At 62.9% G+C, this 26,081-nt stretch overlaps 1 protein-coding gene across 10 annotated transcripts in view; it reads left to right on the top strand.

The window, feature by feature from the left end:
• Positions 1-2,012: 2,012 nt before the first annotated feature.
• Positions 2,013-26,081, top strand: part of TNS3 (tensin 3) — a 159,743-nt gene continuing 135,674 nt past the window's right edge. For 3 of the 10 annotated variants that reach the window (XM_055334617.1, XM_055334618.1, XM_055334615.1), the window contains exon 1: positions 21,618-21,884. In XM_055334617.1, the coding sequence (XP_055190592.1) occupies positions 21,807-21,884 (78 nt within the window). In that variant the 5' untranslated portion in view covers positions 21,618-21,806. Of the gene's footprint in view, positions 2,097-2,959; positions 3,030-3,859; positions 3,899-21,617; positions 21,885-23,056; positions 23,080-26,081 lie in introns of those variants that run through there. The other 7 variants (XM_055334624.1, XM_055334628.1, XM_055334625.1 and 4 more) reach the window with 7 other exon arrangements.

Raw genomic sequence — 26,081 nt, 5'->3', positions numbered from 1 at the left:
GAGGTTTCATGGGTTTTCACGTAGCTGCATCTCCTGCCCTGTTTCCGCAGGGGCCGGCTCTCTGGATTGCCAGTGCGAGGACGTCAGAAACATATCCAAGTCCCGTCCCACGGGCCGCGTTGACCCGGGGACGCTGACCTGTCAGGCTTGGGCCGTGGCCAAGACCACGTTCCCGGCGACGACAAGCTTTCAGAGCCGCGGTGGGCAGGAGCCAGAGGGGCTCTGGGCACTGGAGATGGGCCGCACCCCCCACTCCGGGCCCGCCTCTGCCGTCGGCAGTGCTGGGAAGGGAATGGCTGCTCTCGGTGGTGTCGGTGTCGGGCTGCTTGTCCTACCCCAGCTTGTCCTCAGCTACACTGGTTTGAGGCTTTTGTTTTCAGATTTGAGGTATTTTTGGGTGGGGAAGGATGGAAAAAGCGTGTGGCCCTTTTCCAGATCGTTGTAGCCTGCCCCGCTCAAGTTCTTGGAGACTCAGAGCTGTGGGCTGTGACGTGGGAGGCCCTTCACCTGGGAGCCCCAGGGCAGGTGTGGGTGTCTGCCCCTCGGGGGATCTGGGAGCCGGCTGCACAGGCGAGCCCACGGAGGAGGCACTAGAGCACCAGGTCCAGAGCGCCTCCTCCCCTCCCTCCCGGGGCTCCCAGGGGGGATGCACGGGACAGACGCTGTCTGAATGGGCCCCAAGTTCCCGCAGCCCCAGAAGCAAGGCGGAGCCTGGGGCCGGCCAGTGGCAAGGGGCGCAGCCGCTGAGGCCGTCTGGCTCTGGGAGAGCAATGGGAGGGCAGGGGTTTTATGAGGCCGTGCAACCTTGGGCTTAGGGACCTTGAAGCTGCAAGTGGACGTTCTCACACCTCACGAAGCTCAAGTTCGCGTAGTCATTCATTCGGCCAGCGGGGACCTGGACCTTGGGACAGACTCCGAGAGGCAGGGTGGATAGATGTGGCCAGCTCTGGGGTGTTCCAGCAAGGAGACAGGTCGACACACCCGCGGGGGGTGAATGGAGGCGTTGAGATGGCTGTTGGCCTGAAGGTTTTGGATCTTTATCATGTTCTGTTGCCGAACAGCTGGGTGACCTTGGGCGGTTACCTGGATCGTGATAATGCCAGCCTCGGCCCCACTCCGGGGTCAGCTGGCTGTGGCCTCCGCCACTGCGGCGCCTCTCCTGGTGCCCCCTGCCCTGTCCTGCGGGCTGTGGGGCTGGGGTCTCGTAGAGGGCAGGCCTCGGGGAACGAATGCCCGGCTCAGTCTGCAGACAAGAGTCATGGCTTGTGACCTCTTGAGAAATCGTGGTCCCTCTCCACCCTCTCCAGCCTCTCCAGCCTCTCCAGCCCCTCTACCCTCTCCAACAATGCAGGGGTTGCTCGTCTTGCAAAGAGGCATGCTGCAAAGAGGCATGGCGGAGTAGGGGTAGGGAGGGAGCAGGGGACTGGGGGAGGTCCCCTGGAGGTGGGACAGGCAGGGCCAGCCCGAGCACCCAGGGAGGTGCTGGTGTTGCATCCCGGATCCATGCATCGGGCATTTCCTGGTGCCCTTAGGACGTGCGCAGCCCTCTCCAGGTGGGACTCTGATAGGAGAATTTGCTCCTGGTGGCAGATATGACCCCTGCCCCCCCTTCTGTAGGATGTGGGGTGGGTGTGTTTGTGCATGCGCTTTCCTTGGATAAGGGGCTTCCTAAGCACTCGTTGTCCCCAGGATAAGGTGTGGTTGGCGCCTTTCTTGCACGTGCCAGCGACGGTGCTTCTAATTCTGCAGACGCCTGTGTGTTTGGGGGGTGCTGCCCATTTTTCGGATTTCACTGATGGGAAAACAGAGGCAGAGATACCGACTGAGGGGGGATGTGGGTCCGGGGCGGGGTGGGGGATGCTGGACTCTCTCTGCCTGTCCCCCAAGCATCCCTCTGGCCCGAGGCTGGCTCTCCTGAAGGCTCCCGGCCGCCCAAACCCTGCTGATTGCTTCTGGCTCACTCTAGCAAGTCACGTGACTTCCCAAGTCTTCCTGGAGCCTCCCTCCTTCGGCCGGACCTTCAGGGACTCCTGAAACGTCTTGAACTTTGCCTGCCATGGCTGCGGGGCGCTCTGCGTGCACGACCCCGCCGGACTGTAAGCCGCGGGCGCGCGGGCGGGGAGCCCTGGGTCCGGGGGGCGGGCTGAGGGGGTGGAAACGAACCAACCAGTTTTGCAGGGATCGGGGCCTGAGCCACCCTCCGCCCCCACTTGCGGCGCGTGGACCCTCGGAGCTGGGGGTGGGGGTCCCGGGGGCGCGCGGGGGCAGGTCCCTGAGGCGCGCACGGGGATCCCGGAGTCGCGCGGGGCGCGGTCCCGGGGGCGCACGGGGTGTCCCGGGGGCGCGCTGGGGAGGTCCCTGGGGCGCGCGGGGAGGGGGTTGTGTCCCGGGGGCTCGCCGGGGGTCTCCCGGGTGTGCACGGGGACGCGCGGGGACGTCCCGGGAGCGCGCTGGGTGGGGGTCCCGAGGGCGCACGGGGGAGTCCCCGGGGCGCACGGGGAGGTCCGGGAGTGCACGGGGGGGATCCCGGGGGTGCATAGGGAGGTCCCGGGGGTGCCCGGGGAAGTCCCGGGGGCGCGCGGGGGGGGGGTGTCCCGGGGGCGCACGGGGAGGTCCCGGGGGTGCACGGGGCGGTCCCGGGGGCGCGCGGGGAGGTCCCAGGGGTGCACGGGGCGGTCCCGAGGGTGCACGGGGGCGCGCGGGGGGGTCCCGGGGGTGCACGGGGAGGTCCCAAGGATGCACGGGGCGGTCCCGGAGGTGCACGGGGGCGCGCGGGGGGATCCCGGGGGCGCACGGAGAGGTCCCGGGGTTCCCGGGAGCGCACGGGGAGGTCCCGGGGGTGCACGGGGGTCCCGGGGGTGCACGGGGGCGCGCGTGGGCGGGGCGGCCGCGGGGCTGGGCGCCGAGGCCAGGTGACTGGTGGCGCTCGCCCGCGCCGCCCGGAGGGGGCCCCGCGGCGGGCGCGGCTGCGAGCGGGGAGGACGTCCGCCCGGCCTGCTGCGCCCATCGCCCCGGGAGCGCCGGCCCAGGTACGGGGAGCGCGGCCGCCCGCTTTGTCTGGGGCCGGGCCCGCTTGCGGGGGGCAGGGGGCGGGGGCGGCCTCCGCTCCCTGGGGGCCGGAGCCTGCGGGGCGGGGGCGCCGGGGCCTCTCCCAGCGCGGACCGCGGGCCTGTGGGTCCCCGCGGAGGAGCAGGGCGCCCGGCCCGGCCCCGCCACCTGTGGCACGCGCCCCCGGGCCGGCACCGCGCGGGGAGGGAGCCCGGGGAGCGGCCTGCGCCCTGGGGCCTGGGCCCGCATTCCGGAGGCCGCGACCTGGAGGGCGCCCCGCGCCTCACACCGGCCTCGGGGGCGCAGGCCCTGGGCGGCGAGCGCGGGGGCCCCGGAACTCGGGAGGCCGCCCGGGGGGGCCTGAAGGTCTCGCGGCGCTCGTCGCGTTGATGTGCATTGGTACCGCATTGGTACCGCATTGATACCGGTTGATACCTCCTTGCATCCTGAGAACGGCCTCTGGACCAGGCCTTTTGACGTTGGGTGGATTTGCCGCGTGCCCACTGCGGTCCCTGAAGCCCCGTGACCCTTGGCTCCCCAAAGAGGCTCCTGTCCTGCGATCCCCGCGCTCCAGGGCGCTCCAGGGCCCGGGAGGTTATATTTGCAAATCAATCAACAAGTATTAAGAAAGGCGTTTGTGTGGAGAGGCCTGCAGGGCCTGGGAGGGGCCGGGGAGTCCCTGCAGCTGGAGGGTGGAGGGGAGGCCAGGCTGCCGGAATGAGGGGACCTTTGTGCCCGGGGAACTGGCAGGAGGCCAGACTCCTGACCTCGCAGACCAAGTAATTGTATCTTACTTTGCAATATCGCACAGTGGCGGGGACCTCAGACGCGAGCCGCGGCCCAAGGACAGGTACTTTCCGAGAGTTTGCTTGCACTGAACGCTCTGCGTGTGTTGCCTTTGCCTTCCATCCCTCGGAGGGAGCTGGGGTGGGTCATTCCCCCATTTTACGGGCGTGCAAACGGAGGCAGAGGAAAGGCCAGGTATCTCGTCGCAGTTGGTGGAGCGGGGTGGTGCAGCCTGGGGGTCCTCGCCCTGACCGAGTGGGTGCATGTGCTGACCTTCCTCCCGGGGTGCCGTGCCGGGGCTAGCCGCTGCCGCCGCCGCCGATGGATTCTTTGCAACCTTCCGAGAAAGTGGAAAAAGTAGGAGCTGCCTGGAACCCCCGAGCTCCTGGCTGCAAACCGAGGAGCTTTTACAAACTGTCGCTCTGGCTTCTAATGGTTTCAAAAGGAGCAACTTGCTAATGTGACCCTGGGAGCTAAAGGTCGCGGGGTCAAATATGTTCCTGCAGGGGATGTTGCTGACTGGGATGGGGGGGGTGTTAAAAAAAAAAAGTCCTGGGAAGAAGGCAAAAAGGCTAGAAAGATGAGGGGAGAGAGTCCTCATGTCTGACCCACCGGTTGGCCCGTTTTACAGATGAGTAAACTGACAAAGAGGGATCTGGGTCAGAGCTCTGGCCAGCGCCCGGGCTCCCGGGCTCCTTCGCCGGGATCAGCCCCGCATAAACAGCCGCATCTTGGGGGAAAGCTTCTGTTCCTTCCCGACACCCGCCCCAGCGCCGGGAGTGCCTGGAGTGGGGACGCGTGGACGGACGTCCCTGCCGGACAACCTGCCAGCTCCGGGCGGGGCTGCTGTGGGTGCCGGCCACCCAGCGGGCCCACCCGTCGCAGCAGGAGGCTTCCTCAGGGTGGCTCCCAGCCACAGGACGGGCTCTGGAGAGGCCCTGCTTGGTGGCGGGGACCCCGAGCGCGCCCCCGGCCGTGGGGCCCGGAAGGTGTGCCCAGCCTGGACTGCGGGCCCCCTCCGGAGGCGCTCTACGCCGGGGTCCCCGTGCACTCGGGGGCCTGAGCCGACATCCCCGGGGAGCCGGCAGGAGCAGCCCCGGTTAGCTGGTCGGTGCAGCAGGTGTCTGGTGAAGTCAGAGCCGCGTGGGTCGCTGTCCTCGCCCTCGGGTGTTCTGGGGCCTCTGCACCACGCTGCGGTGATGGGGGTCCTGGCCCAGCAGGGGACGGTGCCCACGTGCAGCTGGAGCCGGGCCTTGTCACGCTGCCTCCCTGCTTGGAAACACCCGCTCCTCCTAGAGCGTGTCCATCGAGGGCTGCTGCCTCGACTTCCCTTCAGCACAGGAGATGCTGTGACTGCGAAGGGCCCGGTCCCTCCACCCCACAGCCGTCCAGGGTAGGAAGTCCCTTCTTGGTGTCTCTTCCCTTTCCTATAAAGGCAGGAAATGCGAATCTGCAGGTCCCTACACCTTCCTGTTGCCCCTGCCTGCGAGGACAGGGTTTGCTGAACACCCGGGGCCCCGTGCGGCCCGAGGGGCTCTGCTGCTCCCCTGCATCTCGCCGCCCCGTCCTCATGCGCGTGGTGTCGCCTGTGGGCCTGCTGGTGCCGCCCGGTAGGGTGTTCTGGAACCCCCTCCCCCAGCTGGGGGCTGCCTCTGCTGAATTGGAGGGAGGAGGCCCGGGTGCCCCCCACCGGGGCCGGGACCCTGTGTCACTGTGTCACCCAGTCCTCAGCAGTGGCCCCTACACGTTTTATAAGAGTTATGTTACTTTTTTTTTAATTTAAAAAATTCTTTTTATGTTACTTTTTTTTTTTAACAACAATCTACTGACTAGCATCAAAGAATTTTGTCCCCCGTGGGCTAAACTAGGATAGATTAGTTTACGCCCTGGGGAGTCACGGGAACACGCCCTCCGCCGAGGTCCCTCCTCCGGCCAGCAGCCCCGGGGGGAAGCCTTTGCTCCGGGCCTTTCCGAGGCATTCCGGGGCTGGGCAGGAAGCCTGGGAGGGCCCGGGAGCGTCCCGGCGCCCAGCCTGGTGACCTTGCACAGTCCACGCGTCCCTTTGACCGAACAGCTGTGCTCACTGCCGCGGCGCTGCTGGACGGCAGCTGACCCGTGCCGCCCCCCCCCCCCCGCCCCACGTGGTTTCTGTCTGTATTTCCCCCAAGGTGGGCCCTGCCGCCCCGCGTGCTTCACCGGCTCACCCGTCACAGGGCCGGCAGGTCTGGAGACACACGGGGGGCCGGAGCCTGGGGCTGGGTTGGGAACCAGGCCCGTCTGTGATCCCGAGGCTCCTTCTCGGGGTCGCCACGGTTCCTGCGGGGGGCGGGCGAGGTGTCCCCATCTGGCAGGGTTCCCCCAGCAGCTGCTTCCTCGGACACAGAGCCTGTGTCTGTCCTTGCTTCTCTCTTCCTTCCTCCCCGTGCTCTCCGGGGGTGGGGGTGGGGGGCTCCCGCCTTCCTCTTCCCTGCTCATGGGAGATGCTCGCGCTCCCCTTGCCCGGGCAGCCCCGGCTTTGTTCTCCAGACGCATCTGTGGGACCTTGTTCCAGCTTCCGAGCGGGGAGCAGCTGGCGCCCTGGGGCCAGCCTGCCCCGCCCTCACCGTGCCCTCACTGCACCCATGGGCCCCATCCAGCCACGAGCTGCTGGCCCTGGCCTGGAGCGAAAGCACCCTGAGGGGTGGGAGGCTCAAGACTCAGGCCCGGCCAGCCAGGGGAGCAGGCAAGTGCTCCAGGCCCCCGGCTCACAGCTGCGTGGCCACGGGTCGCTATGGGGGGGTGCAGGCCCGCATCTGGCCAGCGAGGTGCCCGGGGCCGGCGGGCCTTTAGCTGGCGGCTGCGTTCCGTGCACATTCCTCCCGGAGCTGGAGCTGGAGCAGTGGCCTGGCTCCAGGGACAAAAGGGCTCCATTGACTCGGTGCCGCCCTCCTCCCTCCCCACGGGTGATTCTGGATGCAGATCAAAGGCGAGGTTCTGGCAGCCCGCTGGGAGGAAAGAGTGGACTCTGGTGGCCCCAGACCTGGGGTGGAGCCGCCCTTCTGGGCCGTGAGCATCCTGGGGCTCCCCGCCTCTGCCCCTGCCCCGGGGCTCACGGGGGCTCGCCCCACCCGCAGCCCTGTGTCATGTGACCTGGGGGGCTTGCTGGCGGCTTGGGTGACCCTCCCTGCGTGCGTAGCCCGGGGGTAGCCCGGGGTCCCCGTCGGAACCGCACTTCCTCATTCTCTGAGGCGCTATCTGATCCCCCACGGGGCGGGGCGCGTCTGCCCTGTGATCCGGGACAGGTGTGTTTCCAGTTCATCACTAAAAAGATCTGAGTCGGTCGCCGGCGGGCAGGGGTGAGGGCAGGGGGCCTCCTCTCTGCTCAGACTCTGGGGGCGGGGGTGCTGAGCGGGCGGGAGGGCCCTTGTACGCCAGTGAGGTTGCCTCTTGTGTCCCAGCCCAGGAAGGGACGGGCCATTGGTCATCTGCATGGCTCAGGGGTCAGAGAAGCTTCCTGGGTAAAGGAGGTCTGAGCCTTGTTTTTTTATTTAATTTTTTTGTGAGAGACACAGAGAGGGAGGCAGAGACCCAGGCAGAGGGAGGAGCAGGCTCCATGCAGGGAGCCCGACGCGGGACTCAATCCCGGGACCGCGGGTTCACACCCTGGGCCCAAGGCAGGCGCTCCACCGCTGAGCCTCCCAGGCGCTCCAGCTCTGAGCTTTTTCCACTGATTTTTGACTCTCTTGCTCCAAAATAGTTTTCCCATGCTCCCTGCTGGCTGTAGATTTGGAGGAAACAGAAGCTGTTGAGCAAGACCCTGGCTGGGCACGTTCACGACTTTCAAGCCTGGGCCAAGAGGTCAAAGAGCACAAACTTTTTTTTTTTTAATTGTGCTAAAATGCACAGAACATAAAAAAATTTCCCATTTTAACGTTTTTTTTTTTTAATTTTTTTTTTCATTTTAACGTTTTTTGAAGCTTTTTTTGAAGTTGCACTGCAGCCGGGGAGGGAGGAAGTCCCGGGGGCTTTGGGGTGCAGGGCCTGTGGGCAGAGGCCCCGGCCCGTCCAGCAGTACCAAGCACAGTCGTGTCCCGCAAGCGCCGTCGCCGTGCATCCCTGGGTTCGTGTCCATCTCGTGAAACTAAAGCACCGAGTCCCCCCCCGCCCCCTCCTTGCTGCACAATTTCCGGCTCTAGGAGAGCGAGACCTCCAGGGACCCGGGTGTGAGTCCTCCAGCGGCCTCGTCGGGGTTGGGTCACACAGTATTTTGCTCCTTCACTGAGCATCATGCTTCCAGGTTCGGTGCCCCGTGGCCGGTGTCGGTGGCCCCCATGTCAAGGCCGAGTATCCTTGTGTATCTGTTGTTGGACTTGGGCTGCTGGGACTAGGATGTGGGGGCTGTCCGTCCTTCGGGGCGCCCGGACCTCCGGAAGCTCCCCCGAGCTGGCCCTCGAGAAGCCACGCGCTCGGTGTCCCCGGGCCCTGGCGCCCACGGGCGAAAACCAGGCCCGCAGGCCGAGGAGGAGGGAGGCTTCTTACTGAGCTGTTCTGACAGATCCTGTAAACTCTGTGATTAATGGAACGAGAAAGCAGGAAGACTGTCTCTCATTAAAAAAAAAAAAAAAAAGAGCCTTCAGGGTTGCTGGGTTTTATTTTCAATTAAAAGGGTCTGATTTTGTTTCTGGAGAATGGTTCTAATTTGGATAAATGGTTCGGTCTGGGAACTGCATGCCGGCGCCCGTGATCCGGGAGCGCAGTTACCAGGTCCCCGTGGCTGCTTTGCGCAGGGATGGGGCGGGAAGGGGGTTGAGTTGAGAAAAAGGAGGCACGGGCCGGGCCAGGGCTTCCCACTTGTCTAACTGGGACCGGTGTCAAAGCCTTCGCTCTTCATGCTGTTTAACTGGTGGGTGAGGTCTGCTGCTCATCACTGAACACGGGGCTGGGGGGTGGGGAGGCGCTGAGGACGCCCCTTGGTGACGGCGTGCGCTGGGGTCTTCCGGGAACCTGCCAGCCGTCCTTCCCCTGGTCTCTTACCCTTGGAAGGAGCTCAATCCCCAGGAGGCACTTCCTTCTGGGGGACACACACCTGGGGATGGGGACACACACCCACCACTGCCCCCTGTGCCCTTCCTGACACCCCCGGGCGGCGGGAGTCTCGCCCTCCTCAAGTCCGGGCTCCTCCAAGGACAAGAAGCAAGGCTGCTGCTTTCATTTTTGTGCAATAAGCGCTCGGGGAGGAGCGCGGGGTTAGCTGGGTGCCCGTGGGCGAGGCGCTTGGTCCCCAGGAGTCTATGTGCCGCCCCCGAGGCCGTGGTTCCACGCCCACCCGGGGACGTTCTAGAAGCTTCCTCGCCGGAGGGAGGGGCGTGCGCACACGTGTCCCCAGGGCTTCCGCAGGCTTCCTGGGGCCACCATGTCCTGTTTTTGGAATTTTGGAAGGTTCGCTTTGCATTCGACTGTGTAGACGGTCGGACGAGGCCGCTGACGCGTCCGCGGGACTGGAGGGTCTAGTCCACTGTGATGCTCTTGGAAAGCAGCCACGCTCCAAGCTGTCGTTTTACTGAAAGTTGTCAGTCAGTGCCCGCTAGGGATCCACGCAGGGCCCCGGACAAGGCCGCAGACGCTTTCCTCTGCTCGGAGCACAGAGGAATGTTCTTTCTGGACAGAGGCAGAGGTGGGTCTTCCAGCAGCCCACGCCGTGCGGGCGGCCACAATCCTTTCCTTTGTCTGACGCTCAGAATGGATCCAGTGTCGACGCACAGTCACCAGGACGTGAGAGCTCGTGTCTCATAGTTAAACGGGGGTTTGTTCTCGGAAAAGTGCCAGGCACCCGGCAGAGCCCTGTGGAGATGAGAGCGGCCCGTCCCACGAACGGGCGTTGTGTCCAGCCGGCCCAAAGGCACGTTCACAGCATCCTTTCTCTGGGACTGTGCATGTGGGAAAAAAAAAAAAACAACCAAAAAACCCAAACCGTCCAGATTCTGGAGAGATACTAACCTCTGCGGTGCGGTACGTGTGGTGCCACCGCCTCCGCCCGCCTTCGTGAGGGGGATGCAGCAGGTGAGGTGACGGCAAGGGGCTGGCCTTGCTCGCAGGCCACGCGGCGTCCACCCAACCCGGCCCGGCCCGTCTGCCCCAGAAATGGACATCAGGCGCCTGGAGGGCCGAGGTGTGACTCCACCCCCTGCCTGTTTACTTAATGCGCTCTTCTGGCTCTGGCCTGATGCATGACAGGTGTGGCCAAGGACGCGCCAGAGGGGCCGTGGGAGGACCGCCTGGGAGGACCGCCGGGCCCCCGGGTGCTCTTCACCGTCGCCGTGCTGCAGGAAGGGGGCAGCTTGGGGCTGCATCAGCCTGGAGGTGGCAGGGCAGGGCTTGCAGGCCCCGGCGCCAGGAGGGAGGGTCAGAGGCAGAGGGAGGAGCTGCTGAGCAGGGAGCCTGAGTTGGGCTCAGGACCTGAGCCGAGGGCAGATGCTCAGCCTGTGGAGCCACCCGGGTGCCCTTCCCGTCTGTATTATTCCTAACGAGATGCATGCACTGACCCCCGGGCAGGTGTCAAACCATCCTTGCATTCAAGGCACGAGTCTCACTCCATCACGGTAAAGATTTATTTATTTATTTATTTATTTATTTATTTATTTGTTTATTTTTAAAGATTTTATTTATTAATTCAGAGAGAGAGAGAGGCAGAGACACAGGCAGAGATCCAAGAAGCAGGATCCATGAAGGGAGCCTGATGCGGGACTTGATCCCAGGACCCCAGGATCACGCCCTGGGCCGGAAGGGAGACGCTTAACTGCTGAGCCACCCAGGTGTCCCTGTTTTATTTTTTTAAAAAGATTTTATCTATTTATTCATGAGCGACACAGAGAGAGGCAGAGACACAGGCAGAGGGAGAAGCAGGCTTTACGCAGGGAGCCTGACGTGGGACTCGATCCCAGGACCCCAGGGTCATGGTCTGAGCCCAAGGCAGATGCTCAGCTGCTGAGCCCCCGGGGGTCCCTCCTGTTGCATGTATATCCGCTCTCATCTTTATTATTTCTTTCCTTCTACGAATTCAGGGCTTTGTTTGTCCTTCTGAGTGTGAAGCTAGATTGCTTCATGTTTCTTTGAGTACGAGGTGCCTTGTATTGCTATGAATGTTCCTTTTAGAGCGGCTTTGGCTGTGTCCCCTAGATTTTGGACGGTTGTGTTTCCGAGTGGACACAGCCTGTGGGGGGGCGGGTGTTCCTCTTTGTCCGTCACTGGGGCTGCCTGGCAGGTCTGCTGGACTGGGTGGGTCTGGTCCCGGGGATGCTGGGGTCCATGTGCCGAGGCTGCCGTGGTGGGACAGTGGAGCTGGAGTGGATATGGGCCTGGGGCTCCCGATGTGGGCTTCAGTTGGTTTATGTCAGTGGGTCGGCTGGACCCAAAGCAGGTGGAGGCCGGGTGTGACCCCAGACAAGTCACACCGTGGGTCCTGGGACGGGCAGGGGCTGCCTTGGTGGGATGCAGGAACCGGTGTGGGCTTGCCGGGGGGTCCAGCGGTGCTGGCGATGTGCCCGGTCTCAGCTCACATCGGCAGTAAAGGCCAAGGAGGATGAGAAGTCCTCGGTGGTGCCTCCGGTCCTGGCTGGAGCTTCAGGCGCCCCTCACTTATTTGGCAGATGCTGGAGCATTTGTAAGTAGATTTGCTTCACTGACAGCCGGGTGGCCCTACGAGCCGGGGCTTCTCCCCACATCCCAGGGCAGGGAGTATGTGCTAGGCTGTGCGGTGACCCCCTGCCCGCGGTGGCTGCTGCGCCCCCTCATCACTGTGTCCCCGGGCTGCTTTGTGCGGCCCCTCCCTGCCCCGTCAGGAGGACTTGCTAGGTGTGCAGGGGAGGAGGTGGGATCCCGGGGCCCCACGGACCGTCCGAACCCTAAACAGCATTTTAATTTATTTTCATAATTTCACACCCTGCCCGGTTCCCAAAATGATCTGAGAAACATGCAGAAATAGATACACAGCAGGGTAAGTCTAAAAAAGAAAAAAAAAAAGCAAGGAAAAAAAAAAAAAGCATGTCCAGGAGACACTGAAGATGTGACAGGACCGTGGAGCCCGGGAGCTCAGCATCGGGTTCGCCATGACGTCCCGGGGGCCGCCGCAATGTGGCCATGAGCCTCCTAGAAGCGGCGTGCTAGGGGAAACGATTGTTTTCAGTAGTTTCGTCGTGGCCGTGGACCAGGACCGACTGGACTAGGAGACACAGCATGAGGGAAGCACAGGAGCTGCTCTGGGGCCTGAATCCTGCGGGGACCCCCGGCCGCACCATCCTGCCCACCCAGCGGGGGAGACCCAGTGGCCTCCAGCGCCCTCGGCGGCGGCCATGGGCATCGTGATGCAAATGCAGGTCCGTCGGAGGAACATTCCGGGCCCCAGGTCCTCGGGCTGCAGGAGAAGGGACTGGGGCCTTGCAGCCGCCCCATCCGTGCCCACGCGGGCTTCCCCGGGCCGCCCTTGACTGAAATGTAAACGTGGAAGCCCGCGTGAAGACGTACAACAGGACGAATTTTTTCTTTTATTTTTTCTTTTTTTATTTTTTCTTTTTTATTTTTTGAATTTTTTCTTTTAAATGCGAGACCGACCGTCGCAGTTTGGGCACGACTGCATTTTCCCCTTGGCTTGGAATCCAGCGGCCACGTAAGGATGTGCTGCGAGCCTGAGACGTACCGGCTCTGAAGTCCGTACGGCAGGGGGCCACCGTGTCCCCGACGGCTTTCCAGCAACTTTCGGGCTCGCCGGGTTAATGACGGGGTTTCCACAAGAAGCACCCCCTTCTCCGAGAGGCGGCAACGGTCCGACGGGGGAACCACTGACGTGGCGGCAGTGCAGGGATGTAGCCCTAAAGCCGCTGTGCGGGGTCTCAGGTCTCAGCAGGAAGTCTGCATCTCCCCGTGCCCCTCTCATGGGTGGCCCATGGCATGACGTTGCTTCTGCTGTCCAGACGTCTGTCCCCGTGGCTGAAATCTGAGCACGAGTCCCCGGCGTCGCGTGTTTCCCGAAGGATGCACACGATGGTGGGTGTGCAGGGGGCGTGAGGAGTGAAGTCAGCAGAGCCTTTGCTTCTTGGGGTCCCTCAAGGTCCCAGGAGGCAGTTTGGGCTCCGACAGGTTTCCGATCGTGTCCCCAAGCCCCAGTCCGTGGACGGGCTCCTGGGGGTTCACACGAAGCCGCCTCCTGCCCCCTGGGGTGGATGTGACGCCCTTCAGGAATGCTCAGACCCGCCTCTGTGCTGGGCATGTGCTGGGGACAGAGAGGTCGGGCCAGGACACAGTGTCCCACTGTCCTCGGGGTGGTGGGGCGATTGCGGCCCAAGTCCTGTGGCGAGGAAGCAGGAGCCAGCAGGACTCGCGGGATGGCAGGATGAAAGCTGAGCGCCCTTCCCTGCCCCTGCACCTCACCAGGCTGCTGGGGCGCCCTGCGGGGGGGGGGTGCTCCTTCTGAGCTTTCAAGTGGGGCTGATGGATGTTTCCGGGGATGTGCGGGCACCCAGGGATTGGCAGGGCCTGCAGGTGCAGGCGTGGGTCCTCTGCGGGAAGCAGCCTGAACGGAACAGAGCTGGGAGCTTTGGTTTCTGGTCCCGGGCTGCGAAAAGTGAAGCAAAACAGTGGGAGGGAGCGAGGGAGCGAGGGAGTGAGGCCGGCTGCTGGGCTCCCAGCGCCTCTTTGATCCTGGGTGCCCCTGGGTGCCCCTGGGTGCCCGGGCCTGCCGCTGCTTGCTCCCTGCAGGCGGCAATTCCCGTCCCTTTAATGCCCGAGCTCCAGGATGCAAGCTCCATGCAGGCGTCTGCCCCCCGGCTGCTGTCCTTCCTACACGAGGCTCGGCCTCTCGGGTGGGAGCGACCTGCGGAGGATTCCCGTGGCTTCCCCAGCGGCTGCCCAGGCAGGTGACGACGGTGCAGACAGGAGGTCTCCTCGTGCATCAGACACCCCGGACCTGCCTTGTTGTTGCCGGTGGGCAGAGCAGGCCGTGCCTGGAAGTGTGAGGCAGGCTGAGAACAACGAGGCGGTGTTTTGTGGGCTCGTGCTTCATGGCTCTTTGTTTCCTGATTTTGAAAGAGGACAAGATGGAGGAGTCTGGCAGGGAGGAGGATCGGGCAAGAAGAGCCCGTGTTTGGGTGAAGGGGTCGCTCTGTGAGCTCAGAGCCAGCAGGAGCGTTTGCTGGTCCGGACGGGGTCCCTGTGCAGAGCATCCCATGGGGTGGGCATCCCATGTTTGCCCCTCGCCAGCCGAGGAAGCCTTGTGCTGTTGGAAGAAGGGCTGGAACCCTTCCCAGACGCGCCAGGCCCCGTGGCTCCAGGCCTCGCCTGCAGGTGTTCTCGGTAGGCTCGGCCGTCCTGCCCGCTGGCTCCGTCTGGGGCGTAGGCTGCGGCCTCCCCGTGCTCCATCCATGACGGTGACTAGCGGTGCACCCGCAGGCAGAGCAGTGTCCGTGCCAGGGCCGCGTCATGGAGGCTGAAAACGAAATGCCAACGAGCAAACAAACATCACACTCCCGCGGGCTGCACAGAGCATCCCCCTGACGACCCGGGTGCCCTGGGTCGGGCTGTGAGCCGGGCGGGGCGTCGGGGGGCCGCGGGGTGGCTGCACACGGGCCCGGACAGAGCCTTGGGGGTCTAAGAGCAGCCCAGGCCGCCGACCTCCATTTTGTGAAATAAAAGGAATTTTTAAGTCATACCGTTTTTTTTTTTTAAAGGCATTTCTTTTTTTTTTTAAATTTATTTATTTATTTATGATAGTCACACACAGAGAGAGAAGAGAGAGACAGAGACATAGGAAGAGGGAGAAGCAGGCTCCATGCACTGGGAGCCCGACGTGGGATTCGATCCCAGATCTCCAGGATCGCGCCCTGGGCCAAAGGCAGGCGCTAAACCGCTGCGCCACCCAGGGATCCCAGTCATACCGTTTTGATTTATAAAACTTCCTGGGGCAGCTGGGGCTCCTGGGTGGCTCCGCAGTCGCGTGTCTGCCTTTGGCTCAGGGCGAAACCCCGGGGTCCTGGGATCGAGTCCCGTGTCGAGCTCCCTGCGTGGAGCCTGCTTCTCCCTCTGCCTGGGTCTCTGCCTCTCTCTCTCTCTCTGTGTGTCTCTCAGGAATAATTAAATAAAATCTTTTTAAAAAAATAAAAGCTTCCCAGGACCTCCGTGGAAGCGCTCCCTCGTGGCCCAGCGGTCTGCGGGATTCATGTTATAGGAGAGCGTCCTGGGGTCCCGGGGACCTGCACACGTCTGCACACATGCAGCGCGCCCGACCGCCTCCCAGGTTGTGCACCCGTGTGTGTGTGTGTGTGTGTGCCCACATGTGTGCAAACGCAGGGCTGTGTCTGCGCGCGTCCCTGTGCGTGCGTCTGCGTGCTGCAGATCCCCGGAATGGAAGCCTGGGGCCCGGGCTTTGGTCGGTGCGCTCCTATTCTTTTTCCCTGTTGTCACGCTCACCGTGTAGAGGGCTTCGGGGCGACAGGCCAGGGCGGGGGTGGGGGCGGGGAGCCGAGGGGAAGGGGCGCCGGCCTGCACCCTGCCTACCTGGAAGGCCGCCACCCTGAGTGCGCCCTCCCCTCGACGGGCGAGCAGAGGCCTCCTGTCGCCGCGTCGCCCTGCAGCCAGGCGCTTGGTGTTCACGTCGTATTTCCACCTGTGGACTTGTCCTTGGGCTCACCCTTCCTTGTCCGTGGGATGCGCCCCTGCACGGGGGGCTGGGGACGCGGTGCCGCCCATTGGCCCCATGGGCTCCGGGTCCTTCCAGCTGTCGTGGAACACAGCAGGGTCACCCCTTCGTGCCGGGTGCTCCCCCCCGACCCCCCCGACTATGCTGGCGGGGCTGGAGGGCCGGGAATGTGGACACGTTTGTGGTTCTCCATGCAGGTGGACATAGGGCCGCATCACGTTCCCAGTGGGACCCCAGCTAGGCGCTGGCTGTCCCCAGGAGGTCCTGGCAGTGCCCCGAACGGAGGGCCCGTCTGTCCCTGTGCCCGCCGCCCCGGTCTGTCCCCGTGCCTGCCACCCCGGCTCCCACACCCTCTGACCCCCAAGTGCCGTGTCGACACCCCGTCCCGGCCTGTGCCTTGCCCTGGGCACCGTCCCCACCGGGTGTGGCACCAGCTTCGTTGTCTCTGGCCAGCGGCTGCCGAACACACATCCGTCCCCGTCCGTCCCCTGGGTCTTTGTCCCAGGGGACATCTTTAGCCATTTCGGGCATCTTTAGCCACATCTTTTCGGGCATCTTTAGCCACATCTCGGTGCATCTTTGCTCAGAACCTTCCAAGGGTCCCGTTTCTGTCTGGGGCTGAGTCTGAGCGAGCTCTGCTGGGCATTTGGGGGTGAAGTGTCCCCTGAAATGGAACGGAGACTGAGGCACGGGGGTGCCCTGCGGGGGGAGCTGTGCCCCTAGACTGAGGCGTGCGTGGGGCGCTGGCCCATCCCACGCAATGACCCCGGGTGGGATGTGAGGCAGTCGTAAGGACCTGAGGGAGGTCGAGGTGGCTCGAGGAGGAGTGGGCTCAGGAGGGGGGCAGTTTTCCACCAGGCGTCGGGCGAGGCCTTGGTGAGGGTGCGGTACTGTGGCAGACATCTGAGGTCACAGGCGCGCGAAGAGCATGTGCAAATGTCCTGGGGCAGCAGCTGCCCGGCAGGCTACAGACGAGCAGGGAGGCAGACAGGCCCCAGTGGGCAGGGTCGGCCTCAGGGGGCCTGTGGGCCTGGGATCAGAGGTCTCGGGTGCCGAGTGTTGTCACGGCCTGGGTCCTGGCGGCCTGCAGATGCCAGGACAGTCAGCTGGGGACGCGGGCCAGGCCTCCTCTGCAGTTTTGTAGGCATGGGACGGGGGTGGGGTGGGGTGGGGGTTGGCTCTGGGCGAGCCGTGGAGACGGGTGGGAGGAGCGTGTCCACGGAGGTCATCCCCAGTTCTGGCCCGGAGGGTGGAGGGTCACGTCACCTTGGGGCACAGCCCGGGGAGGTGAGCAGCGGGGAGTCCCGGAGCTCGGGGGTTCAGGAAGAGGGGGCAAGCGAGGAGGGGCTGGAGGAGGCTGGGGTCAGGGGGCTGGGTGGGGGAGGCCGGGTCGGGTGCCGTAGCCGGGCTGAGCATGCGCAGGACGGCCCAGGACGGGCTCGGGGCCAGGGCCAGGGGCCTCCACGGGCGGCGAGGGCCTGTCTGGCAAGAGGACAGGAGGCCGCAGGCAGGTGCCGGTGGGGCTGTGGCTGTGGCCGGGGTGGCCCGGGACCGCTGGGCACTTGCTGGGGATGGTTACCAGGGGTCGTGGGCCAACGGCACAATGTGGGAGACAGCAACTGTGGCCTCAAGGGCATCAGGCAGTGGGCTGTTGGGAGCCCCTGGGCTGAGGAGGGCGTCCGGGTGCGGGGTGGCCTGCAGTGGGAAATGGGAGACAGTGGCTCTGCACCCAGGGTGCCGACTAACCATGTGGGTGCCAGGCTGTCAGAGGAATGAGAGGAGGGGGGAGGGGGGAATGCAGCACCCTCCTGGGGAGGGTTCCTGAGGGCTACACCCGGTGCTCCTTGCAGGCGGTGACCTGGGCTTGTGCCTCTGTCCCTCCCCTTCCTGACCTGGTGCGGAGCAGGTGCAGGTGTGGACCCGGCCAGGTGCCAGGAGGTCGGGTCCCTGTGGTCCTGGGCTCCTGGTGGGGGGGGACAGCCCCCGGGTGTCCTCCTGGCCGTGTGCTCCCGCCCCCAAGGCGAGAGCCTGCCGCCCAGAGGGCCCTGGAGCCAGTGCTCCCAGCAGTGCCAGAGGCGGCTGAGCGCCACCACCCCGAGTGGCTCCATCCCTGCCCAGCGAGGGCCCCTATGGCCCGGGGACGTGGCCTCCCCTCCTCCCGCGGCGTCACCGCAGGCCCCTGTCTCCCCTGCCCCGGCCCCGACCCTCCGCCGCGAGCCCCCACTGCCCCGTTTCCAGCAGGGTCAAGCCTCACCCTGAGCCGGGCACACGGCGCCACTGGGACCACGTCCCCGTGGGTGCCACCGTCCCTGCGTCCCTCCCACACTGTAAACCGGGGTATGACGGTGGGCGGGGAACGGTGGCCGTGAATCAGTGTCGCTCGGCTAATCGGATCTCAAAGGGCAGCAGATAGGAGGCCGCAGGCTCCAAGGCTCGGCCCGGGTGTGACCGCAGGGAGTGGCCTCTGTCGCCGCCGCCTTCAGACCTGGCGTCTGTCTGTGTTGACTCACTCCCCCCACCCCGGGCTGCTGCGCACAGGGTGCCCCAGCTACAGGGTGATGAGGGCGGGCAGTGCCGCCCGTGCGGGGCCGGGGGACGCCTGAGACACCCGCGGTGCTGCTCCTGCGGGATGGGCACGGACCGAGACGCTGCAGAAGCCCCGAGCTGACTTGGAAGGAGGGTGAAGACGATGGCGGATCTAGCGCAACAACATACTCTCTAACTTTTGAGTTTGTATGTTTGGAAGCTCAAGCCCAGAACGTATATGGCCTCTTTCATTTTTAATTAAAAAAAAAAATATTTTTTAAGAGAGAGAATGGAGGGGGTGCAGCAGCAGGAGGTGGGAATCTTAGCCAGACGCCACACTGACTGTGGAGCCCCAGGTGGGATTCGATCTCAGGACTCTGAGATCGTGACTTGAGCCGAAATCAAGAGCCAGTGGAACCACCCGGGCGCCCTGGCCCGTGTTCAGCCTTCAGGGGAGGTCAGCGAGGCCACTTGTTCTGAGGCTGGACCGGACAAGAACTCTCCTTTTTTTTTTTATTTTTTTTAAGTTTTTTTTTTTTAATTTTTATTTATTTATGATAGTCACACACACAGAGAGAGAGAGAGAGAGAGAGAGAGAGAGAGAGAGAGAGGCAGAGACACAGGCAGAGGGAGAAGCAGGTTCCATGCACCAGGAGCCCGACGTGGGACTTGATCCCGGGTCTCCAGGATCGCGCCCTGGGCCAAAGGCAGGCGCTAAACCGCTGCGCCACCCAGGGATCCCTGGACAAGAACTCTCCTGACCTTCACTTTTGCTTTTCTGAGATCGAGGTATAATCGGCGTTCGACACTGTGCCAGTTTCAGGCGTGCAACACGGCGCTCCGCACGCGTGCACAGGCAGTGGGGTCAGCGTCAGCCGCCACTCGGACGTCGCCTTGTCACCCACCCCTGGCTGCCCTCGGCTCTACGTCGGTTGCTGTGCGTCCGGCGGGCCGGGCAGCATGTGAGGCGCTCGGGGGTCGCGGCCTGCACTCGGGGTCCCCGTCCCGGGGCCCGAGGCACGAGGTCCTGCCAGGTGTGTGGCCGAGGGCGGCGCCGGCCTGCTGGTCCCACGGACGTCCCGTCCCTGGACAGAGAATTTGCTGTTTCCCTTTTCTGGGTTGCAGCGGCCGTGACCGTGGGTGGCAGCGGCTCAGCAGGGGAAGCAGGCGCGTTCGGGGGCCGCGCCTTCCGGGGCCAACCTCACAGGGACTTTCGGGGGCTGGTGGTGATGACGAAACCGGTTACTAAGAAACCTGTAGCCGCACAGCGCAGAGCAGGGTGGCCCGCGCCTGCGGGGCTGGTGCATTTGCTCGGGAACGGGCTGGCGCAGCTGCTGGCTTGTCCTCGTGGACACGGCGTGGACCGGAGGCCAGGGCGCTCGGGCCTCGGGCTGCCAGGCTCCTCGTTCTCAGCGGGGCTCCCCGGGGACCCCGCCCCTGGACCCTCTTGGTGCAGGGGAAGGGAAACCGGGTGTGTGGTCTGGGCCTGCGCCCCTCCTGCAGCTGGTCTCCTGGGGGGGCACCTCACTGCTGGGGTCGGGGTTCGCGCTTGCGGGTGAAGGACGTGCCGGGTGCCAGCTGGGGCTGCAGGCAGGTAAGATGCACCCCACGGGGTTTGCCTGTGGCTTTGAGGTTTGCACTTGAGGCCGTGGGGCCCACTTGGCAGGAGCCCAGGGTCTGCGGCGTGCAGGGCTCTCGAGGCTCTGCCCCTGACCCCGGGGGGCCGCCTTCTCTGTCCTCACGCCCTGTGCTGCCCCCGGCTCCCTGGCTCGGGCAGGTGGAGCAGCGAAGACCCCTCCTCTGTGGTCCTGTGCCGACCCCGCTGTGCCCCAGGAGCACAGTCCATCCTCTGCGGGATGGGCCTCACTTTTTTCCTGGGGTCTCGTGCAGCCAGAAGCCAGGGGTGGGCGGCTGCGGCCTCATGCGGGGCAGGTGGGCTGTGGTGAGAGCCTGTCCCGGCCTCGGGGTTCCCCAGGGAGCCCCAGACCCCGCTGCGAGGGGGCCAGAGGGTGAGCGGAGGCAGGCTGACGGCATGGGTAAGCAGCAAAGCGGATTTTTTTCATTCCTGCCCAGTGTTTATTACCTGTGCTCCGTTTGTGTGCGGAAAACCCCAGACAAAGGCTCGATCCTGCAGAATGAGGCCCAGACGCACGGCCACGCTGCGGGGTCGGGCCCCGGGATGAGGCGGCTTGGATGCGGGCTGGCGAGCTGCGGAGGGGTGTCACTCGGCGGGGGCAGAGGGTGTAGGGGAAACAGGACCCCGAAGTGTCTGCAAAGCCAAAGCCTGAATCTGCCCTGGAAAGACGAACAGCAGTGAAGGAACCTCGGAAATGCGAGCATGGGGAGCAAGGTGCCCGGCGACGGGAGTGGGACTCGGGGTGTCACCCCCCGATGGGTCGGCCGGTTGGCGTTCCCGTGGCTGGAGGCCAACGGGCCCCTGCTGCTCCCTGCAGACATGGGGGGATGGATGCTGCGCGCCAGACCCGGAGAGGTTAATTCTGGCCTGGAAGCCGCTGGAATTTGCACATGTGTTAGCCATAAAGGCTTTGCTGTCGCCCACCCGGCGGCTCCCAGGCTAAGGCATTGGAGTTGCGCGCGGAATCAGGGATGGGAAGCCCGAGCGTGGGCCGGGGCGGCCAGGTCACGGGGGCTTCCTGCCTTCCACTCCCCCTCCTAGTGGCCCCGCAGGGTCAGGCCGCCCTTCCTCGCCCCAGGAGGAGAGCCGCGTCCCCTCGGTCCCGTGGGGCTCTGGCCGCGGGCGTCCCCGCACCCCCGCCTGGCTTCCTTCAGGCTAAGTGACCCGTCCTCCACCCTCTCGCTGGCACCCTGGCTCCCACCCTGCGGGGTTTCCCCGTCCCTGCTAGAACCCAGGGCCACAGTGCAGAACGGGACTGGATTTTCCAGCAGCTGGAAGGCCCTGAGGATCGGGGGGGTGCGAGAGCCCCCAGGCTGTGCAAGGGCCCTAACCTTTCGCTCCCGGCCTGCCGGGACCCTCACCCCTCTCCGGCAAGGAGGGCTCCCCAGTTTCATTGGTTGAAGGGGCAAACTGGAGAAAAAGCCTTTCCACTTGGGGATTTTCCTTTTTTTTTTTTTTAAGATTTTATTTATTTATTCATGAGAGAGACAGAGAGAGGCAGAGGTGTAGGCAGAGGGAGAAGCAGGCTCCATGCAGGGACCGGATACAGGACTTGATCCCAGGACCCTGGGGTCACGATGGCCTGAGCTCGCTCCACTGCCGAGTCGTGCCCCCCCCGCCCCCATGCCCTGGCTCCAGGCCCCCCACGCTGTGGGGTTTTCCTGCTTTGCACTCGCAGGCCCCTGAGCTGGGCATGCAGATGACCGCGCCCCTGAGCACCGCAGACCCGGGTCGGGGCAGGACCCTGAAAGCCTGAGCCTGCAGGCCTGGCCCCGAGGCCTCAGCCGCAGGCACGCAGACCCCCCAGCAGAGGCTGGGGAGCACGTGGAAGCGGCCCGCCCGCCCTGCCCGCCCTGCCCCGAGGCGGCTGTCTCCACTTCCCGGCTGCTGAGAAGCCTGAGCCTCCTCCCGCGGCGGGCGGGCGGGGGAGGGAGGCTAATTCGTGTCAGATGGAGGGGCGCCGGGGCCCGTGCTCGCTCGCCTGGCTTTTGTTCCCGGCCTCTGACTCCTGACGGGGCCGTGGCTGTGGGAGGCCGCGGGGAGGCCGCTGCGCCCCTGCCCGTCTCCAGCCGTGCTTGGCGGGAACTTCAGGCGCGGGGCCCCCGCTCAGTGCCCGCCAACTGGGGGGCTCCTGCCCGGGCGGCCATGCGGCTGCGCGCCCTGACCTCGGGGCCGCCTGGAGGCTGTGCTCCCCAGGCCCGGCCGCGCCGGCACCCACGCCAGGTGAGTGGGTGCGAGCCGTGGGGGTGCAGGGGGGGGGCGGGAGCTGGGGAGCCGGGTCTCTGGGAACCAAGCGCTTTTGGGTCAGGGCGCCTGCGAGTGTGCCCTTGTCGGTGCACATTGGCGTGTTTCTGTGCACGCGGGCACCTTGCATGGCCCGCAGGGGGTCGAGGCGGGAGGCAGGCGCCCTGGGGAGCGCACGTGGGGGACAGTCGGGGGCCAGCTGTCCGATGCAAGTGCCGTTTGAACACTCTCCCCCGGACTCCTCTCCTGGGGTGGGAGTGGGACGCTGGCCGCAGCCCAGATTCCCCCCAAGGGAGGGGGCCCCCAGCCTGCTGGTGCTGGGGCTGTGCCGACTGCCTCCCCAGGGCCACGCCGCCCTCCTGGTCCAGGAGACGCCCCGGGCCCCGCTGGCTCCAGCAGCCGTCCCTCTGAGCCTGGTAATTAGGCATTTATTACATTTTTTCCCCTGGAAACTTGTTCTGAGAAATGAAAAGTCGCAGCGGCGGCTACTTCCCGTCACTGTGGCCTCCCCGCACGCGCGGGTGTTCGGCGTCAGGGCGACACCATTGCCGGGAGCCTGGGGACAGTGTGTGGTGGTGGAGGGCGTCCACGGCTGTGTCCTCTGCGGCCGGCGGCCGGACGGCCCAGCGGGCATCGTCCCGGAGAGGCGGGGGGGCCCCTGTGTCCGTGCATGAAGGTTGGTCTGTGTTTTTGGCCGGGGTCCGCCCCCGGGAATGACACCTGCGGTTTCCCGGCCCTGGAGCTTGCGCCTAAATCCTCTCTCCCAGGCCCGGATTCTGCTGATTTGGCCTTTGTGGGGGTCGCTGTTGTGCTGCCGTGACTGCACCCGGGGGACCCACGGAGAGTTCTGTGCAGCTTCGCATTCCGCAGCGCACAGCAGAGCCTTACCCGCAGGCGCACGGGGCGCTTTCCCTTTGCTCCATTTTGCAGAGATTTTTTTTCCTTCTGTAAAAGGACCTCACAGTCAAGACGGGTGCTGATGACTGGGTGCCCCTCGGGGAGTCCCGGGGAATGGGCAGCCCCGCGCACTGCCCTTCCAACTGTCTGCTCCTAACAATTAAATGCAATTTAGATTCCTGAACTGAGCCTGCCCAAGGCCCCGCCTCGCAGCTCCCGCCCCCGGCACGCTGCGGCCCCACCTCCCCGGAGCAAGGAGAAAGGAGCACGGCGTCAGGTGAGAACAAAGGCTAATCCCGCCGGCTCACCTCACCCCGGGGATGTTCTGTGCGGGTGACGCGGGAGCAGAGGCCTGGACTCAGGGATGGGCCCGCCCAGCTCAGCGCCTCACTGGGGAGCCTGCAGCCTTCTAGCCGCGGCCCAGCGGGCAGGAAAGCCGCGGAACACAGTGCCTCTTTCTCCCTGGGTGGAATAAAGGTATTTGGAAGGAATAAAAGGTCCCAGTGTCCCCCAGTTGGCCCACTGACTGGGGCTGATTCATGCCCCGTTAACAAACGGTGATTGAGGGTCCAAGGCCCACTGTCTGCAGGCGCTGTGCAGGGGCTGGGGACGCGGGGGAGAGCCCTGTGCCCCCCGATGGAGCATGCACGGGAGAGAAGGCACAGAAACAAGCCACCCTGACACGCGGGGGAAGGGATGTGCCAGCTGGGGCACGGCCACGAGGTCTGTATTTTGAGATGTCTGAATGCCTGCTCCTGTCTGAGCGCAAGCCGGGGGGAGACGAGGCCTGAGCGCACAGCCTTGGACTTCGGCCGTGTGGTTTCGGTTTTGCGTCCTCCCGTCCCTGTTTGTGGGACTGGGGTGGTCATGGTTACGCACACAAGGGCCCTGCCGAGGTCCCGGGTTTCACAGTGGGAGCACCGAGGTCCCTGTCTTGCAGGCGCTGGGGGGCTCTCAAAGAGTTCAGTCTCCATAATGAGCACGTGATTGGGTGCCTTCTGTTTATGCAGGGTGGGTCCTTCTGGTGTGGTCCACGACATAGTGGTGGCGCCCAGTCCTGGCTACAGGTTGGCATCATGGGGTGAGTTTGGAAAAAAAATGTGTACTCTGGCCCCATCTCCAGATGGTCTGTCCTAACTGGGCGGGGTGGGGTTTACACAGAGTGGTTTCAAAAGCTGAGCAAGTGGGCAGCCCGGGGGGCTCCTTCAGCCCAGGGCGTGACCCCAGGGTCCCAGGATCGAGTCCTACATCTGGCTCCCTGCATGGAGCCTGCTTCTCCCTCTGCCTGTGTCTCTGCCTCTCATGAATAAATAAATAAAATGTTAAGAAAAAAAAAAAGCTGACCCGGTGATTTCTGTGGCTGCTGGTGTGCACGACTGGTACCAGGTATCTATAGTGTTTGGTCATTTACAGTAGCTCTGTTCCTAGGCGGGACGGGAAGTATCCTTTGGGTCCCCAAGTCCCTAGGCATGTGCCCGGGGCCCCGGAGCGTGCACTGCAAGCAGCAGAACCTGCATCCTGCTTGGTGCACGACACTGCCCCCTTAGCCAGGCTTGACAAGATCAGCAAAACTTCCCAAGATGCCTGACGATGCGACAAGCCTGCAGAGGAACTGGGAGTGGTCAGGTGGAACATGGGGACCTGTAAGCCGCCTGCACTCCAGACAGCTGGAATAGCAGGGAAGGTGGAGCAGCCAGAGCAGCCGCCCACATGGGAATCCCCCCTCTGCCGGTTCCAGGCCTTTGTAAGGCCAACCGGGGGACGGTAGCTGTGAGCGGTTAGGCCTTGGGTCAGGAAGTAAGGGGTTGTGGTCTGAAAACATCGAGTTGTGCACGTAAGCACGTGCAATTTTCAAAGTTGTTTTGGCCGTTCTTAGCTTTGAATGTAAACATGAATTTTAGAACCCATTTGCCGATTTATTTATTATTTAAAAAAAAATCCTGCTGGGATCTCCATTGGGATGGTGTGGAATCTGTAGGTTGTACGGAAGAACTGCATCTTGACTCGAGCGAGGCTTACCATCCATGAACATGGTATATCCCTCCGTTCCGTCTCCAGGTCTTCCTCACTTTCTTTCTGAAATGGTTTGTGTGTGTGTGTGTGTTCTTTTTTTTTTTTTTTAATATGTGGTTAGGTGAGAATCTTTTTTTTTTATTTTTATGTATTTTTTAAGAATTTTTTAAGATTCTTATTTATTTATTAGAGACAGAAATAGAGAGAGAGATAGGCAGAGGGAGAGGCAGGCTCCGTGCAGGGAGCCCGACGTGGGACACGATCCTGGGTCTCCAGGATCACGCAGGCCAAAGGCAGGCGCTGAACCGCTGAGCCCCCCGGGCTGCCCTGGTTTGTGTTTTTTTTTTTTTATTTTATTTTATTTTATTTTATTTTATTTTATCTTCTAGGTTTTTCATGTCTTTTGTTAGATTTACTCCTAAGACTTAATGTTTTTGATGATACTATAAATGGTAATATTCTTTGAGTTTCAGTTTCTGAATGTGCATTGCTAGGAAGTAGTTTGTACATCCAGTGAACTCCTGTCCTTCAACTTGGCTAAACTTCTTTGTTAATTCTAGAGGGTTTTTTGTACATTTCATAACTTTTTTTTGTTTGTTTTTATAGACAGTGGTGTCTGTGACTAAGGACAGTTTCACTTCTTCCTTTGCAAACTGGATACCTGGATACTTTTTATTTATTTTTCTTGCCCAGATGCACTGGTTAGTGTTAAATAGAAATGTTCACGGCGGACATCTGTGCCTCGTTCCAGAGCTTAGAGGGAAAGCATTCAGTCTGTTGTTGTTAATTTGGGGTTTGCTATAGGTTTTATCGACTTGAGGAACCTTTTCTCTATTTTGATTTGAGAGTGTTTATCAGAAAGTGTATGTTGGATTTTGTCAGACTTTTTTTTTTTCTTTTTCCTGATTAATTGGAAGATTGTGTAGGTTTCTTTTTTAGTTTATTATTTGGTATTTGAATGTTAAACCAACTTTGCCTCCCTGGGATAAATCCTGTTTGCTATGATGTATTATTTAGAAGTGTGTTGTTGGGGGCACTTGGGAGGCTCAGTGGTTGAGTGTTTGTCCTCGGCTCAGGTTGTGATCCTGGGGTCCTGGGATCCAGTCCCCCATTGGGCTCCCCGCAGGGAGCCTGCTTCTCCCTCTGCCTGTGTCTCTGCCTTTCTCTTCTCTCATGAATAAATAATAATAAAAAAATTATAAATGTGTTTAGTTTCCAAAAACTTGGGAATTTTATGGAGATCTTTTATTTATGGTTTCTAATATA

The sequence above is a fragment of the Nyctereutes procyonoides genome, unplaced genomic scaffold (genome assembly GCF_905146905.1).
Source record: "Nyctereutes procyonoides isolate TBG_1078 unplaced genomic scaffold, NYPRO_anot_genome, whole genome shotgun sequence".
Taxonomy (NCBI): domain Eukaryota; kingdom Metazoa; phylum Chordata; class Mammalia; order Carnivora; family Canidae; genus Nyctereutes; species Nyctereutes procyonoides.
Note: the sequence above shows the minus strand (reverse complement) of the source record. Positions and strands in the feature narration are given on the sequence as shown.